This window comes from Bos mutus, chromosome 11 (assembly GCF_027580195.1).
Source record: "Bos mutus isolate GX-2022 chromosome 11, NWIPB_WYAK_1.1, whole genome shotgun sequence".
NCBI lineage: Eukaryota > Metazoa > Chordata > Mammalia > Artiodactyla > Bovidae > Bos > Bos mutus.
This window is the reverse complement of record NC_091627.1, coordinates 102,171,626-102,189,116: the sequence shown is the minus strand read 5'-3', so window position 1 is coordinate 102,189,116 and position 17,491 is coordinate 102,171,626. Positions and strand designations below refer to the sequence as shown.

Genomic DNA, 17,491 nt, shown 5'->3' with positions numbered 1-17,491 from the left:
TATTTAAATACATACATAGACTTCTGTTTAACAAACTTTAGGACAGAAATAAAGACAGCTATCTTCTATCCAACCAGATAAAACGCAAGCCTATGTTAATGTGCATGCAGCAGGATAATGATATAATTCGTTAATGAACTTACACAAATAAATTCAAATGATGCCCCAAATGTAAATGAATATCTACAATCAGAAGTTTGGTTTACACTATCTTTGCCAAAAATTAAAACAAGTTAATTTGGAGGCAGTTAACGCAAGAGAGAGTTTTACTAAGAAGCTCAGTTCAGTTCAGTTCAGTCGTTCAGTCGTGTCTGACTCTTTGCGACCCCATGAATCGCAGTACGCCAGGCCTCCCTGTCCATCACCAACTCCCGGAGTTCACGTACCTACGATATATATCATCCATTTTGTGATAAATCTGAAATCAGCACAGTTTAGGCAGAACACTGGTTTAATAAATATTATCATAGTGTTCCAGTATTTCTCTACAAAAATGTACGTGCCATTTCCACGTCTTGATTACTTTCACTCCGACAGAAAGGCCCACTGATCCTTACTGAAAACCCAACCTATGCTTCACACACTTGTTCAACAACTATCCTTGGGTTCCAAGTCTGTTTCATATCTCCAGGTGATTTCATACTCTACTTTGCTACTTCCGTCCCTTATCTTCCTTCCCCTTGATTTTGCTCACTATCTATTCAGCTAGTATCTAAGTCTCAGAAGAAGATGTATTACTTCCCAATTTCTATAGGTAAGCCTTGACCAGACTCCTGGACCTCATTTCCTGAAGTGTCTTTTAAGATACCCCTAATTCAATTTTAATTATTTGTCTCACTTTAAATACCACCCTCTCCACTGGCTCTTTCTCTGCTTTTTCAACCATGCACATGGCTCCCATATCTTGAAAAACTGTCACTTAATTCTACTATCCCATTTATCACCATTTGTCTCTTTTTCCTTTGACAGTTTTGTTTTTTAAGTGCCATGGTTTGTACACCCTGCCTGTTCCTTATCACCCACTCTCTTACCCCAGTCTAACCTGGCTCCCACACCCACCACCCTATGGAATTTCAAGTACTTGTGTCTCTATAAATCAATTATACTGTAACACAGCCAAATCCTAAAGGAAATCAACCCTGAATATTCATTGGAAGGACTGATGCTGCAGCTGAAGCTTCGATACTTTGGCCCCCTGATGTGAAGAGCCTACTCACTGGGAAAGTCCCTGATGCTGGGAAAGATTGAAGGCAGGAGGAGAAGGGGACAACAGAAGATGAGATGGTTGAATGGCATCACTGATTCAATGGACATGAGTTTGAACAGACTCAGGGAGACAGTGAAGCACAGGGGAGCCTGGCGTGCTGCAGTCCATGGGGTTGCAAAATGCTGGACACAACTGAGCGACTAAATAACAGGAACAAACTCGTTCTCTTGTTTGTTATCTATTGGGGCTGTTGCACTACAACAATAGGGCTGAACAGCTATGTCAGAGGTCACATAGCCTGCAAGGCCCAAGCTGCTTTTTACCTGGGCCTTCACAGAAAAAGTTTGAAAACTCTTTTTTTTTTTTTTTAAACTTCTGCTCTAGTCCAATCCACCTCTCAAGCCTTGGCTCCCACCTCACTCCACAGACATGTACCTTTTGTTCTAGTCATAAATGGATTCATTCACATACTGTTCTTCCTGCCTTTACCCTTCGTTTCAGGTCATTGCTTTAGTTTGAATGTTCCTTCTTACCCCTTTCAAGATAAGAGAAAACCCATCTTTCCTTCAGGACTTAAACTCCGTATAGTCCAGCAAAGATCTTAATTGCCATAACTAAAAAATACCCATCTCTTCTATTTCTTATAATATCTTCTAGACTACTTATGCTAAAATAACAAAAAATAGATACAACACAATATACTTCTCTTCCTAACTAGAATGTAAACATAGGAAACAGTGTCTTATTTTTTCTATCGTTTAGAGTAACAAGCCCAGAACCTTATACTTAGTAGCTGCAACTCTTAATAAAATTTGATATTTTTGAAAAAATTATGTTGGTGACATATGGGGTTTAATTGAGTAAAGAAGCTATTTGTTTAATAAGGGTTGTACAATCATAAACTAAAAATACAGATAAATGACAAATTGATTTTACTCTCTGAAATTAAACAAATTTTATGGCAATTCCTAAAGTGATTGACAATATACCACAAGCAATGTGTTAATATTTTTTAACCTCCAAATCCAAATCTTTTCACTGTGAACTCACTGTATCCAGTTACTTTTCTCATTTCTTATTCCAAAAATCAGGCTATTTCTATGCATGTATATCATCTTCCTAGGATATGAGGATAACATGTGTGTGTACACATACACAAATACTTTATATTTCATTAAGAACATCATAAGAACAAAGGTAATTCTCAAATGTTAATTTGATTAATAGATTTAAGTATTCTCACAGAACTTAAAGAATTTACCCATCTCTAGGAATTAAATGCTGGCTTCCCAGGTGGAATGAATGGTAAAGAACCCACCTGCCAATGCAGGAGACATAAGAGACATGGGTTCGATCCCTGGGTCAGGAAGATCCCCTGGAAGAGGGAATAGCAACCCACTCCAGTATTCTTGCCTGGAGAATCCCATGGACAGAGGAGACTAGTGGGCTACTGTCAACAGGGTCACAAAGAGTTGGACACAATTGAAGTGACTGAGCACGCACAAACACGCACGCAGAACTGAATGCTAGTATTTACATATTTTGTTTATGTATAAATAAGTTTACCTGCTCATACAGAAGAAAGGTCTTGTCTCTCTCAGACGTGAGAACCTTGACATTACCCTGAATTTCTGCCAAATGACGCTCATATTTTTCCAGCATGCATTTGAGTTCTTCACGGTCTCTTGTTGTCTTCAAAAGCTCTACATCACAGTTTGTACCCTACAATTATTACATGAGAAATCTGAATAAACAACAAGGTCCTTCTGTATACCACAGGTAAACTACATTCAATATCCTATGATAAGCCATAATGGAAAAGAATATGAAAAACAAAATATGTATGTATAACTGAGTTACTGTGCTGTACAGAGTGAAATTAAACACAACATTGTAAATCAACTATACTTCAGTAAAAATTTTTTTTAATGTGAAATTCTTCTTTGACATGTTACTAACCCCAGTCCATGGGGTTGCAAGGAGTTGGACATGACTGAGCAACTAACACACACACACACACACACACTAATAGAAATGTCCTAGTGATGGCAGCACACAATTTTTGGTTAAGCAAACACAATTATATAATGAAATAATGGAAAAAAAAGTTTAAAATCACTTCTCTTTTAAACAACATCATCCCAAATTGCTCCACATTTGTTTGATTACCCCCAACCACTACTAATGCTGGGGATAAAGGACCAATTTTGATGGTCCATGCTGCCACCAAAGAGAGCTCCATCTCCCATTCTCCTTGAGACACCAGTTCATGCCAAATTAAAAGGAATTATTTCCAGATTAGGTGAATCAAAAAATAAAATCCACTGCTTCAGCAACAAATTCCGAAACATTTACAAGTTTCCAAAAACTTACCCGAGAAGATGGAGATGGGCGTCGTGGGCTTTTAGATCTACTTCTGATCATCTTTCTCAAATTTTGAGCTTCACTCTTGTAGTAATCTCTGTCTGCTTCTAAAGTTTTGACAAAGGAATCAAGTCTGGAAGGAGATTTATTTTGTGCTTTTTCAGTCTCTAAAATTATCTTGCCAAGGAGGAAAAAATTAGGCCATTATTTCAAGCTAAACTATATTATCATTTTCTAAATGAAAGTTGAAAGCAAACAGGATCCTTAAAAATAATAAATTTGGTATTTTGAAATAATTCAAAAAATAATAATTCAGCAATACTTTCTAAAAAGCAGCTAGAAAAAAATTAAAAGCAGTTAGATACTTTTCTTTTCCAGGATTTCTGAATGTACTGTATTTTTATTTCACTGAAAATGTCCCTATGTTGATGCAATAATTTTGAAGAAAAAATAGTAAAGACATTTCAGAGGCCAGAATTGTTTCTTATAAGAGATCTAGTTACAAGTTCTAGAAATAAAATTTGCTTAGAGAAACTTGTATGCTACTATTAAAGCATCTATTTATAGTTTGACATTTTATTCAATAATTGTTCAACAAATAAATTAATTGAATGTTGGATTAATTTAATAAATTTACTGAACAAAATAAACTAATTGAATAAATTAAATGAATGCTGGATATTCTGTTTGTATACACTTTCAAGTGCATTTCCATCCACTTTAATATATTTAGAGGCATTTGTTTTACAACATTTATTTACCAATACTTTATTGGGATAAAAGTACAGACATACTTTTAGAGGGGGTGTTTCAAATATTTTAAATGACAACATTAAAATGCCTAAACAGAGCGACTTTCATTTCACATTGTTAAAGAGAACATATTACTCAGAACTAAGTAACAACATTTGACTTTAAAATATTTATTATTAATTGGGAGAATGGCATTGAAATATGTATAATATCATATATGAAACGAGCCGCCAGTCCAGGTTCGATGCACGATACTGGATGCTTGGGGCTGGTGCAATGGGACGACCCAGAGGGATGGTATGGGGAGGGAGGAGGGAGGAGGGTTCAGGATGGGGAACACATGTATACCTGTGGCGGATTCATTTTGATATATGGCAAAACCAATCCAATATTGTAAAGTTAAAAAATAAAATAAAATTTAGAAATCTCAAAAAAAAATAAAATAAAAAGCAAAATAAAATAAAATATTTATTATTAAGAGGGATGAGAGTTAATGTATAAACAAATACAACTTACATTTTGAGAATTAAATTACTCACAGACATCATTTTAATCAAGTAACAGCTAAGGACATTAATAAAACCAAGCAAAAGTTCTCTCCAGCTCTAAGAAAGGACAGACTAAGGAAAGGGAGCAAGAACAGCATCGCTCTTACAGATGGGAGGACCCCTGTCCACCAGGGAGAGTGCTAATTTTAGAAAACAAAACACTTTTTATTTTCCACAAATTACATGAGAGCCAAAACATATGTATAATTTTTTGCAGTACAGAATAAAAGTGATTCCTTAACATTTATTTATGAAAAATGTACTTACAGATCTAAGCCTTTTTATTGTGTCTTCCAATACTATTATATTATTTTGCTGGCAAATGAGTTCAATCTGAAAAACAAGCCAGAAAACAATGTTATTTAGGTGGAAAATGTCTAAATTGCTTTTGTTGGAAAGAGAGCATCAGAAACAGAAGCCACTTAAAAACATGCAGACAGTAAATATTTTATGAGAGAAAAGATAATTTATTCCTTTATATTTACCTACTTTTGATGGTAAAAGAACCTAAATGAAATGAAGCAGTTCCCTTAGATTATCTAATGTTTTGTATAAAATACTAATTGATTTCATTTTGTCAAACTACTCCTCATAAACTGAAAGAAAATGTTAATACTAATTATAATTCTGAAGATGAGAAGAAGGAAGTCAAAAGAATGACTAGAATGAAGTTAAGTTTTCCCAAGTCAGAAATTATTATGCTTTCCTGTGAACTCTTTTAATAGTTTAATTAAATCCAACCAACAAAATACTTTTTGTATCAGTTTTATGACAGTCTTAACAGCCTTGTGGTCATATATTTAGTCTATGACTAGATTATACATTCCTAGGGAATAGTGATTATGTTTTTATGCAAAGCTATAAATCTCTGCATAACCTCCTCCTTTGTTATTCCAAGCTAAAATGTTTCCCATTAAAATTTGAATTTTCTGGAATTATTGCTTCTCATTTATTCTTTAGACCAAAGTTCTAAGATTTCTCTGGCAGTTATATTTTAGTTTATGAAATACTAAAGGGTTAGTTATAGTATGGAATATAACTCAAGTACAGTTTGGATAAGCTTATATATAATTTTGAATAATTTTCAATGCTTTAATTTTCACTACTATCTAGACACTAAAAAGATATGGATCTATTCTGGATTATGTGTAAGTTCAGTCACTCAGTCGTGTCCAACTTTTTGTGACCCCATGGACTGCAGTACGCCAGGCTTCCCTGTCCATCACCAACTCCTGGAGCTTGCTCAGGCTCATGTCCATTGAATCAGTGATGCCATCCAATCATCTCATTCTCTGTCATCCTTCTCCTCCTGCCTTCAATCTTTCCCAGCATCAGGGCCTTTTCCAATGAGTCAGCTCTTCGCATTAGGTGGCCAAAGTATTGGAGCTTCAACATCAGTCCTTCCAATGAATATTCAGGACTGATTTTCTTTAGGATTGCCTGGTTTGATCTCCCTGAAGTCCAAGGGACTCTCAAGAATCTTCTCCAACACCACAGTTCAAAAGCAACAATTCTTTGGCACTCAGCTTTCTTTATAGTCCAACTCTCACATCCATACATGACTACTGGAAAAACCATAGCTTTGACTAGATGGAACTTTGTTGGCATAGGTCTACATATGTGTAAGTTCAGTTCAGTTCAGTTGCTCAGTCGTGTCCGACTCTTTGCGACCCCATGAATCACAGCACGCCAGGCCTCCCTGTCCATCACCAACTCCCCAAGTTTACTCAAACTCATGTCCATCGAGTCGGTGATGCCATCCAGCCATCTCAGCCTCTGTCGTCCCCTTCTCTTCCTGCCCCCAGTCCCTCCCAGCATCAAGGTTTTTTCCAATGAGTCAACTCTTTGCATGAGGTGGCCAAAGTATTTGAGTTTCAGCTTCAGCATCAGTCCTTCCAATGAATACCCAGGACTGATCTGCTTTAGGATGGACTGGTTGGACCTCCTTGCAGTTCAAGGGACTCTCAAGAATCTTCTCCAACACCACAGTTCAAAAGCATGAATTCTTCGGCGCTCAGCTTTCCTCACAGTCCAACTCTTACATCCATACATGACCACTGGAAAAACCATATCATGTGTAAAGGTGTCCATAAAAATTAAGTATAAAAACACACACTGCCAAAAATTTTATCCAGTATGACACATTCTGGTAAAAAATGAATGTATACATATATATCCCAAATACAGATGGAATATAATCAACAGTATGTAAACTGAGGAAGATAGATTATGTCTAGGTATAGCAAGGTGTGATTATGGTACATATTATTTTCTTCATTATACTCTTCTATTTTTAAAAAAATGTGTTACTTTTATCAAGACAAAAAATTTAATGCTTATTCCACTCTGAAAAAAATTTTTATAACTGGCCCAAATAAAAAGATGCTACTGCCTTCATTTACTTGACAACTGTTTAATGAGGATCTTACTGTGTGTCTGATTGTCTCATATGCTGGTTATAGCACGGAATAAAACAGGAACCTCTACCCTCATGGAGCTAACATTCTAGTTGAAAAGAGATAAATAAAAGATAATAGGTAAAGTATATATCAGATAGTGATTATGTCATTCAATAAAAAGTTTAATGAGCACTCACACCTACTCTATACTTTAGATTTTTAAAAAGGGAATGAAATAGACAAAGATCCTTGCCTTTGGAAACCTTATAGTCTAGTTGGTAGATGACAAAAAATAAACCTAAAAAATTAATTACACAGTACATTAGAAAAAAGGAGCAATATTCTTAAGGATATTGGGAGTGTTTACAGAGAACAGAATTTAAAATGGGGTGATCAGGGAAGTCCACACTGAGGGAGTCAACCATTGAAAAATCGAAGAAAAATATTCCAGACAAAGCATACAGCTACAGCAAAAGGGAAAAGACTGTTTGCTAAATCAAGGAACAGTAAGGAGGTCAGTGTGGCTACAGCAGAGGGAGGGAGGAAAGAGGAAAGTGCTAGAGAGAAATGAAGCAGGAGAGAGAGAGGGAATCAGTGTGTGTGTGGTTGGGGGCGCGGGTTAGACACATACACAGGCTTTATACTTTGTCTTCCACATGGTAGATTCTAAAGTGTTTTTGACAGAGTCACATATAAAGTAACAGTAATGACAAGAGTTACCAGAGATCCAGTCTAATAATGTCCCTATGTTAATTAAAAATATACATTGTATGACAAAACTAGTGATGATAAAATTGTAGCTCTGTTTCTTCATGTTTCAGAAACTCATGTTCAACTCTGGGAAACACTGCATTAAGTCATGAATGACAAACAACTCAAGGTGAAAAGATAAAAGGAGGCTTACGGTCGTGGTAGCTTTAAAATATGTCTCAAAATTCTGATGCTCTTGCTTTCAAAAAATGGAGCTTAATTCCCCTCCCCTTAAGTGTTGTCCATACTTGGGGACTCTCTTCTGATGAACAAGATATGTGGGAGTGACAGCATGTAAATTTTGAGACTGGAAACTCTGCCTTTTTGTTTCTTTTGGATCACTGTGGCAGAAGGAAGCCAGCTGCCACAAAGAAGATATCAAGCAACCTAGGGACAGGTCCGCCTGGCAAGGAACTAAGTGAAAAGTGAAAGTGTTAGTCATTCAGGTGTGTCCGACTGTTTGTGACCCTGTGGACTGTAGCCTACCAGGTTCCTCTGTCCGTGGCAGGAATTCTGGAGTGGGTTGCCATTCCCTTCTCCAGGGGATCTTTCAGACCCAGGGATTGAACCCCAGTCTCCTGCATTGCAGATGGAGTCTTTACCACTGAGCCACCAGGGAAGCCCAAGGAACTAAGTTTCCTGTCAAAAGCCAAGAGTCATCTGAATAAGTCATCTTAAAAGCAAATCTACTAGTACCCAGTCAAGCCATGACCGAAGCCCGGCCATCATCTTGATTACAGTTTCATGAGAAATGGTGAGCCAGAACTACTCAGTTAAGTTGCACTGGAAACTGTAAGATGTAAATATTTGTTGTTTGAAGTCATTAAAGTTCAACAGCAATTTGTTACATGGCTATAGATAATAGGCTTCCCTGTCCTTCACTATTTCCTGGAGTTTGCTCAAACTCATATCCATTGAATCGTTCATGCTATCCAACAATGGCCTCATTTTTAATTAAAAATATACATTGTATGAAAAAACAAAACATTTCATTTTTTTATTTATTTTTTAAGATTTTTTTTATGTGGACCATTTTAAAATCCTTTACTGAATCTGTTACATACTGCTTCTGTTTCGTGTTTTGGATTTTTGGCCCCAGGGCATGTGGGGTCTTAGCTCCCAGACCAGGGATTGAACCTGTAACCCCTGCATTGGAAGGTAGAGTGTTAACCACTGGACCACCAGGGAAGTCCCTCAAAACACTTTAATGGAATAAATGATGGAAGAAGTTACTCAGTGGACTTTAAAAACATAGCTAACAGTAAACTCTTCTGAGTAAATAAATTCAATACTATCTCAATTCTAGACAAACTAACAGTAGCTTTAGGCTCAGACTCTACTTCCACATACCTAAAGCACCATCTTTTAACAGTATAGGAACCCAAACATTCTCATCTGTCAGATTAGAAATTCTCGTTTCAAGTCTCATCTCACAAATCAGACAAAGACTCTCCCCCAGGGACTGGACGCCTAAACTGCACACCCAGTGACTGGGTGATGGCAACAGGCACTGGGTTCACACTCCCAGCACAGGTCGTGCATTGTTTCTAATCCCCGTTCTACGTGGAACATTTGCTTATTGAGGATGGTGCTTTCATTTCAGAATCTTTTCACCAACACAAAGGACCTATTTCCATTTTGTCCTTTCTCTATTAACTTTTTAATACTTTCCCTGTATCAACAATGTTATCTCTTCCCTAAAACTGCAGCCCACCTCTTCTACAAATCGCTTTCCAATTCTCAAGTACACCAGACTCTCCACATTATACATATATGGATATCTCTTTCCTAGAAACACTCTCTTCTGAGATGGACAGAATTTCCATTTACAAATTTAATATTTTCAGTTTTAGGTAAATCCAAGATCTTTTATTTTAGATGTCTTCCATTCCTGAAATTCTCCCTTTCTGATAAGCAGGAGGTTCATTCTGAAAGAGGAGTCTCTCTCTAGAACACAGACTCTAACAACCCTTTAAAATCAATACTTCAAAACTAAGCATTCTCCTTATAGAAGAATTTGGCCAACTAGGCTTCCCACAGTCTGGGAAGGAGTGCTGTTAATTTTAAATTTGAAGAAGAAAACAAGAAAGACATAATTAAACATCAATTTAGCGTTTTTTGATAATTTTTATAATTAAGACAACTCAATTTACCATTAAACTGTGAATGAAGGATAACTATTATTTTAAAAGAAACAATACAAACAAAAGAATTTATTAAGAATGTTTAAAATAGTTAAGCTACATTTATTTATATTTTTGGCCACGTGGCATGTGAGAACTTAGTTCCCCCACCAGGGGTCAAACCCATGCTCCCAGCTTGGAAGCTAGGAGTATTAACCACTGGACCACCAGGGAAGTCCTAAGTTACTTTTAAATGTCCTCCAAAGACTTCAGCAGCAACCATTATAAGATAAATTGCAAATTAAACACAAATCAAATCATTCTTATCTACTCTCTCAAGTAGTTCTTCTAAGGACCTCCTCCAGGCAACACTATTAAAGAAGACCGTGTAATAAACTTCATGTATTTGAGTATTCCATTATTCAGACTTTTTACTTCTACAGACTTACTTATCCTTTACACATTCTAAGTAAGTGAGGTTACTGCAGATAAGCAAATTCCAGCCTAGTGTTCATAACTAGCTCTTATGTTTCAAATTACTATAAGAAATAATGCCTTCAATAACATGTTCACAGCTTGATCATTTATTCATTTAAGTGCTTTATCATATGCTACCAAGAATACATTAAAAGGATGTTCAAGAACTAACATGCAACAGCAATTAGCTTTGGGAAACTATCTTCTCACAGACATAATTCATTAATTTAGTGATTAATAAAATCAATCACATGTTTTCACTTAAAAATTCAACAGGTTGGTTTTTGGCTTTCAGACATACTCTGTGTCTTGCCTATAACCTATTAGACAGCAAAGAGAAATGAAACTTTCATTTTATAATACTGCTTAAATTCCTAGCTTCTAAAGGTCATGGGGGTACCAAAATTTAATCAAGAAATAAAATGTTTATCAAAATATCATGGGACTTCCCTGGTGGTCCAGGGGTTGAAAATCTGCCTGCCAATGCAGAGGATGCAGGTTCGATCCCTATTTGGGGAAGTAAGATCCCACATGCCAGAGGGCAACTAAGCCCACACACTGCAACTACTGACCCCATGTGCTCTAGAACCCATGCTCCAGAATAAGAGAAGCCCGTGTACCACTACGAAGACCCAGCAAGGTCAAAATTAAAAAATAATAAATAAATAAACAAATGCTTTTATGTAAAAAAAAATCATAAAACTACAGTTATTTCGTTTTATATTTTCTATGGTAGTGGCATAGAAAATGACAACTGAATCAATGAAACCAAAAAGTCCAGAAACATATCTATGCACAGATAAGAATTTAGTGGCTGTTAAAACGGCACTTCAAATCAGCGACTGAAGAAAGAATTAGTCAACCCTACCTCATACTAGAACAAAAAGAAATTCCAGAAGGATTAAAACTTTAAATATATGTATTAAAACTCTTAAAACTGTAGAAGATATTCTTGTTGTTTTTGAGGTGAGAAGGCCTTCCCAAACAAGGATCAAAACTAGGTGGAGATTTTCAGAGGAACATTTTTAGGGCAGTGAAATTACTCTGTTTTATACTATAATGGTAGATACATGTCATTTTACTTTTGTTCAAATTGTAGACTGCACAACATCAAGAGTGAAACTTGATGCAAACCGTGGACTCTGGGTGATCATGATGTCAATTCATTATCAACTGTGACAAATATACCACTTTGCTGGGGGATGCTGATAATGGGGGACAGTAGGCATACATGGGGGCAAGGAGTATATGGGAAATCTCTCTACCTTCTGCTTCATTTTGCTCTGAACCTAAAACTGCTCTAAAAAGGTAAAATATATTCAAATGTTTTAAAAAGGGAGTGGGAACTCAAAAACATCAAAGATCAAAACTCAGAAGTCGGTCAAGACTGACAAATATGACCACACAGAAACTTAAAACTGTGGTTTAAAAAAAAACATCTTTTTTTTAAGTGTGAAATAAATTTCATGTGTGTGTGAAAACAAAAAGGAAGAATGGAAATATACATATCTATTTGTTGGCAGATACCTCTGCAGAAGATAAAAGGCTTAAAGAGAAAGAGAACTCTTCTACATATAGAACATCCCCATTGCTTAAAGTTTTTACTGTGTCTACATATTACTTGGGCTTCCCAGGTGACCAGTGGTAAAGAATCCAATTGCCAATGCAGAAATGCAAGAGCTGCAGGTTCAATCCCTAGGTTGGGAAATCCTCTGAAGGAGGAAATGGCAACCCACTCTAGTATTCTTGCCTGGTAAATCCCATGGACAGAGGAGCCTGGAGGGCTACAGTCCACGGGGTCGCAGAGTCAGACACAACTGAGCACGAGCACATATTACTTAGGAACTTTTTTGAGCAAATTTTTTTAAATAAAATATGAAACACAATATAATTTAATCCTTAGAATAGACAATTAATACAATGTCAAATCTAAAAAACCTTCAGATGATATAAATGAGTATGTCACTTTTCCTACTGCATTAATAATTTGTTGTTGTTTAATCATTAAGTTGTGTCCAGCTCTTTTTTTGACCCCCATGGACTGTAGCCCGCCAGGCTCTTCTGTCCATGGGATTCTCCAGGCAAGAATACTGGAGAGGGTTGTCTTGCCAGGGGATCTTCTCAACCCAGGGATTGAACCTGCATCTCCTGCATTGGCAGGTGGATTCTTCACCACTGAGCCACCAAGGAAGCCTGAATTAATCGCATGATGTTTAAATAGAACTAAAATCCTGATCAGTAACTAGTTGGAGGTTAATTAGACTTGTTATGGTGATTATTTTGCAATACATACAAATATCGATTCATTATGTTGTACACTTGAAACTAACATAATGTAATATGTCCATTATACCTCAATTTAAAAAAAAACCTGATTAGTGATAAATCCAGTACCTTTGCTTCTTCAAGTTCCTTGTCAGCCGTATCCAGGACAAAATTTTTTTCTTTTTCTAGTTGCTCTGCTAGTTGGTCAATTTTAATCAATTCTTGACAAAGGTGCTCATTGTGGCTGGTTAAATCATCTACTCGACTGCTTACCACCTCCTTACTATCCAAGAGTTTCTTAACATATTCTTCCAAGCCATGATTTGTCTGTTTGAGATCTTCAATCTGTTGTAATGAGAAAGAAAATAATCACATTAAAAGATTTCCTTAGCTTCCCTCTGAGAACAACTAGGTGACTGGATTCAGGAAGGGAGGTTTGCTTCCCTGGCAGGGAAACTTAACTATGTATCTTTTTTCTGAATTTCATACCATGTGACTATATTACCTATCTGAAAAATATATACTAAATATTTTAAGGTTTATATAGCTGTAACTCTCAAGACAATTTTCAGCTTAGAAACAAAAAAACTTACTGTTGATTTTTTAGAAAAATTGCCAAATACTTGTATCTGCAGACAAGGAACCAGTCTTAAAGTAATTATTGTTATATTATTATCATTAAAATCACCAATTAGGCATTCTTTAGAATTAAATTTCTAATTATTGTTATCAAAATATGTTAACTCTTTAAAAAAATCCTTTTGAACATATCAGTAACTTACTTGACTAAGCTAAATACTGATACCAAATCAATCAAGTATTTGCTGACTAAAGTGGAGGACCACAGCTTCCTTTCCCAGCCCACTAGCAAACCATCAATGGATGAAGAAAAGGGCCTTTTCTATCACGAAGGTATCCAAATGCCTTTAAAGGAAAAAAAATATGTTAGACTCATTGAATAAGGATAATATGTTAAGAATTTTGTTAACTTCAAAAGATACAAAGATAGGTTAAGTATCTGCTCAAGGAGAATGTATTGTTTACTTAAGAAAACACATATACAGTATGTAAATGCCATAAAAGAAATATCTGAGATAAAGTGGTGGCACAAAGGTCCTTTTCCACAAGATCTGCCTTGTATATTTAACAAATATTTACTGAGTACCTACTATATCCAAGGTACTGTGTTGGTGTAAGATGTAAAAAGAAGAAAAAACAATTTTGGTCTCTAAAGAACATCTAAAATTGCTAAACCCCTTATCTAACATTATTCTTAGCTCTAGTATTATTTTTTTTGTTGTTATAACCGTGCTTTTTTCAAATAACTAGAGACAGCTCTTTCCAAACCATCAAAATCAACAAAGTTTTCTTTAAAAATATGAACTGTAATATTTGTCACATATATAAGGAAGTATCCTAAAGGTCATGAGTTACATATAACTAAGTATAGTACAAAATGGCAACCCATTCCAGTGTTCTTGTCTGGAGAATCCCAGGGACAGGGGAGCCTGGTGGGCTGCCATCTCTGGGGTCGCACAGAGTCAGACACAACTGAAGTGACTTAGCAGCAGCAGCAGTAGTACAATGATGTTTATTATGCTCAAGAAGATAAGAAAAGTCATTATTTTAACCCAACTCTCACTTTGGTATTCTTGCCTGGGAAATCTCATGGACAGAGGGGCCTGGTGGGCATGGGGTTGCAAAGAGTCGGACACAACTGAGCAACTAAACAACAGTAAAACAAGGCACCTTAACCTGTGAGATTTACATGTAAAGAATTTAAGTTGTCAAACCCAGGAAATGAGAAAAAATGTGAAGAAACTTTTTTTTTTTAAAAAAAGCAAAAAGGTAACTATAAATGCACTTATTTGTTTAGTTGAGTTTTTATCCCAACCCGGCTGAATGCAGCAATACTTCCTACTCTCTTCTTTTTTGGTCTTCTCCCAACTACAGCTAAAAATTCTTTGAAAATGCAAATTTGAGGTAATTCCTAGAGAAGGCAATGGCACCCCACTCCAGTACTCTTGCCTGGAAAATCCCATGGATGGAGGAGCCTGGAAGGCTGCAGTCCATGGGGTCGCAGAGGGTTGGATACGACTGAGCAACTTCCCTTTCACTTTTCACTTTCATGCATTGGAGAAGGAAATGGCAACCCACTCCAGTGTTGTTGCCTGGAGAATCCCAGGGACGGGGGAGCCTGGTGGGCTGCCGTCTATGGGGTCACACAGAGTCGGACACGACTGAAGTGACTTAGCAGTAGAGATATGGTGCTTCATTACACTGAGAATAAGACGAACAAATTTCATTTGTGATTCAAGGCCTACTGCCTGTAAAACCCTTTCCACCTCTTCAATATATACCTAACTTCTAGACAGGCTGTAAGAAACAGTCTCACACAGACTCTACTTAATGCACTGTGGTGACCTGGAAGGAAGCCCAAAAGGGAGGAGATACATGTACATGGATGGCTGATTCATTTTGCTGTATAGTAGAAATTAACACAACGTTGTAAAGCAACTATATTCCAATAAAAATTAATTAAAAAAAAAAAGAAACAATCTTGCTAAACTGATTTTAAAACCTCTATTAGGGAATTTATTGAAAAGTGCTATATACTATGTTACAGAACCCTCTTTGTAAGAATCCTCAGGGATATAGAATGGATAAATAATAAAGCCCTACTGTATAGCCCAGGGAATTATATTCAATATTCTGTAATAGACCATAATGGAAAAGAAAATGAAAAATAATATACATATAACTGAATCACTTTGCTGTACACATCAGAAGCTAACACATTATAAATCAACTATACTTCAATAAATTAAAAAAAGACAGAACCCTCAGGGAGAGCTTTGCTCAGGTCTCCAGTTTCAGGAAAAAATGTACCTCTTTGTATACCTGGTTTGTTTTTATCCTTTGGACCATAAATTATTTAACTACAATTTCGTTGTTGCCTTTGCCTCTAGGAACTATAAAACAACCTGCAGCTCACCTTTAGTAACTAGTACAGAAACCATGCAATGATATATCCTGTTGGCTCTTCTCATCCATGATTGCACTAAGTTTCTTTCCTTTCCCCTACTCTCATTACCTACTTTCATTACTAGTATTTTTCTTGAACTATAGATGTGGGATAATCAAACAAACTTCAATTTGTCTGTCTTTTTGTCTCTGTTCACAGTTTCTATGGTGGCATGTCTCTGAGCAACAAGAACATGCTAAACCTGTTTGCTAACCTTCCACTGCCCCAGGAGAGGTTACAGGTTTCTCTCCTCTGGAGAGGAGAAATCTGTAACCTCTTCTTTATATAAAAAGCTTCTTATATAGTTTTATCTTAGTATTTTTATAAGATGTATTATAATCATGTCTTTACTTCCCTGACCCTTCCACTAAATTCTAAGTAACTTTAAAGGGCTCATGTTTCTAATTTCTGGATCAACATACCTCTCATTTCTGTATCATTTATCATATATCTAGCCTATAATGCTAAATTATTATTTAGCATTATAAATAAATAAATACTCCCTCACCTCAACATTAAGCCCTACTTTTACTTAATTCCAAGACACAAGTACTTAGAGGAGGATGTGAGAAAGGACATGGGCTTTTGGGCTGAGGCAGCCAGGTTTAAAGCTTGCTGTAGTTCTTCACTAGTCACTTGACCTCAGGCAATTTACCAGATTTTCTTGATCCTGAGATGCATCTGATTTCAGAAAAAAACAAATGAAGCCTCCTCCTAAATCTCATCTATTAAATGGGGAGAATACCTATAATTTGCAGGGAAAGTTAGAAAGATCTAAAAGTTCAAGTAAAATTGCTGGCAGATAACAGGTAATCAAACAAAAGGTTTTATTTAAAAAAAAAAGTTGAAATAAGTAAAAGTTCACAGGAAGCTGCAAAGGTAGTAGAGAGGTTCATGTGCCTTTAATCCAGTTTTTCCAACAGTTACATCTTAAATAATTACAGCACAATATCAAACCCAGAGATTTGACATTGAAACAGTGTCTACTGGTCTATATCATTTTATCATGTGTAAACTGCTGTAACTACCACCTCCGTAAGATACAGAACTATTCCATCTCCACAAAGATCACCCTCCCCTTACTCCTTTACAGTCACAGCCATTCCCTCCTCACCCTTAAATGTCAACAATCATTAATCTCTATAATTTTGTCATTTGGAGAATGCAACATAAATAGGTAGATAACATAAATAAATGCTGGCAAAATTTCATATAGTGAAAGCTATGGTTTTTCCAGTAGTCATGTACGGACGTGAGAGTTGGACCATTAAGCAGGCTGAGTGCCAAAGAATTGAAGCTTTTGAACTACGGTGCTGGAGAAGACTCTTGACAGTCCCTTGGACTGCAAGGAGATTAATCCAGGCAATCCAAAAGGAAATCAACCCTGAATATTCACTGGAAGGATTGATGCTGAAACTGAAGCTCCAATATTTCAGTCACCTGATGTGAAGAGACGACACGCTGGAAAAGACCCTGATGCGAGGAAAGAGTGAGCGCAGGAGGAGAGGGGCAACAGAGGATGAGCTGGCTGGATGGCATCACTGACTCAATCGACATGAGTCTGAGCAAACTACAGAACA

General features: G+C 36.4%; 1 protein-coding gene across 1 annotated transcript in view; it reads right to left on the bottom strand.

The window, feature by feature from the left end:
• Positions 1 to 17,491, bottom strand: part of TSGA10 (testis specific 10) — a 99,192-nt gene that overhangs the window by 59,300 nt on the left and 22,401 nt on the right. The window contains exons 3-6 of the mRNA XM_070379973.1: positions 13,016 to 13,231; positions 5,140 to 5,205; positions 3,581 to 3,748; positions 2,774 to 2,929 (exon numbers count right to left, since the gene is read on the bottom strand). Coding sequence (XP_070236074.1) covers positions 2,774 to 2,929; positions 3,581 to 3,748; positions 5,140 to 5,205; positions 13,016 to 13,231 — 606 coding nt within the window. The remainder of the gene's footprint in view (positions 1 to 2,773; positions 2,930 to 3,580; positions 3,749 to 5,139; positions 5,206 to 13,015; positions 13,232 to 17,491) is intronic.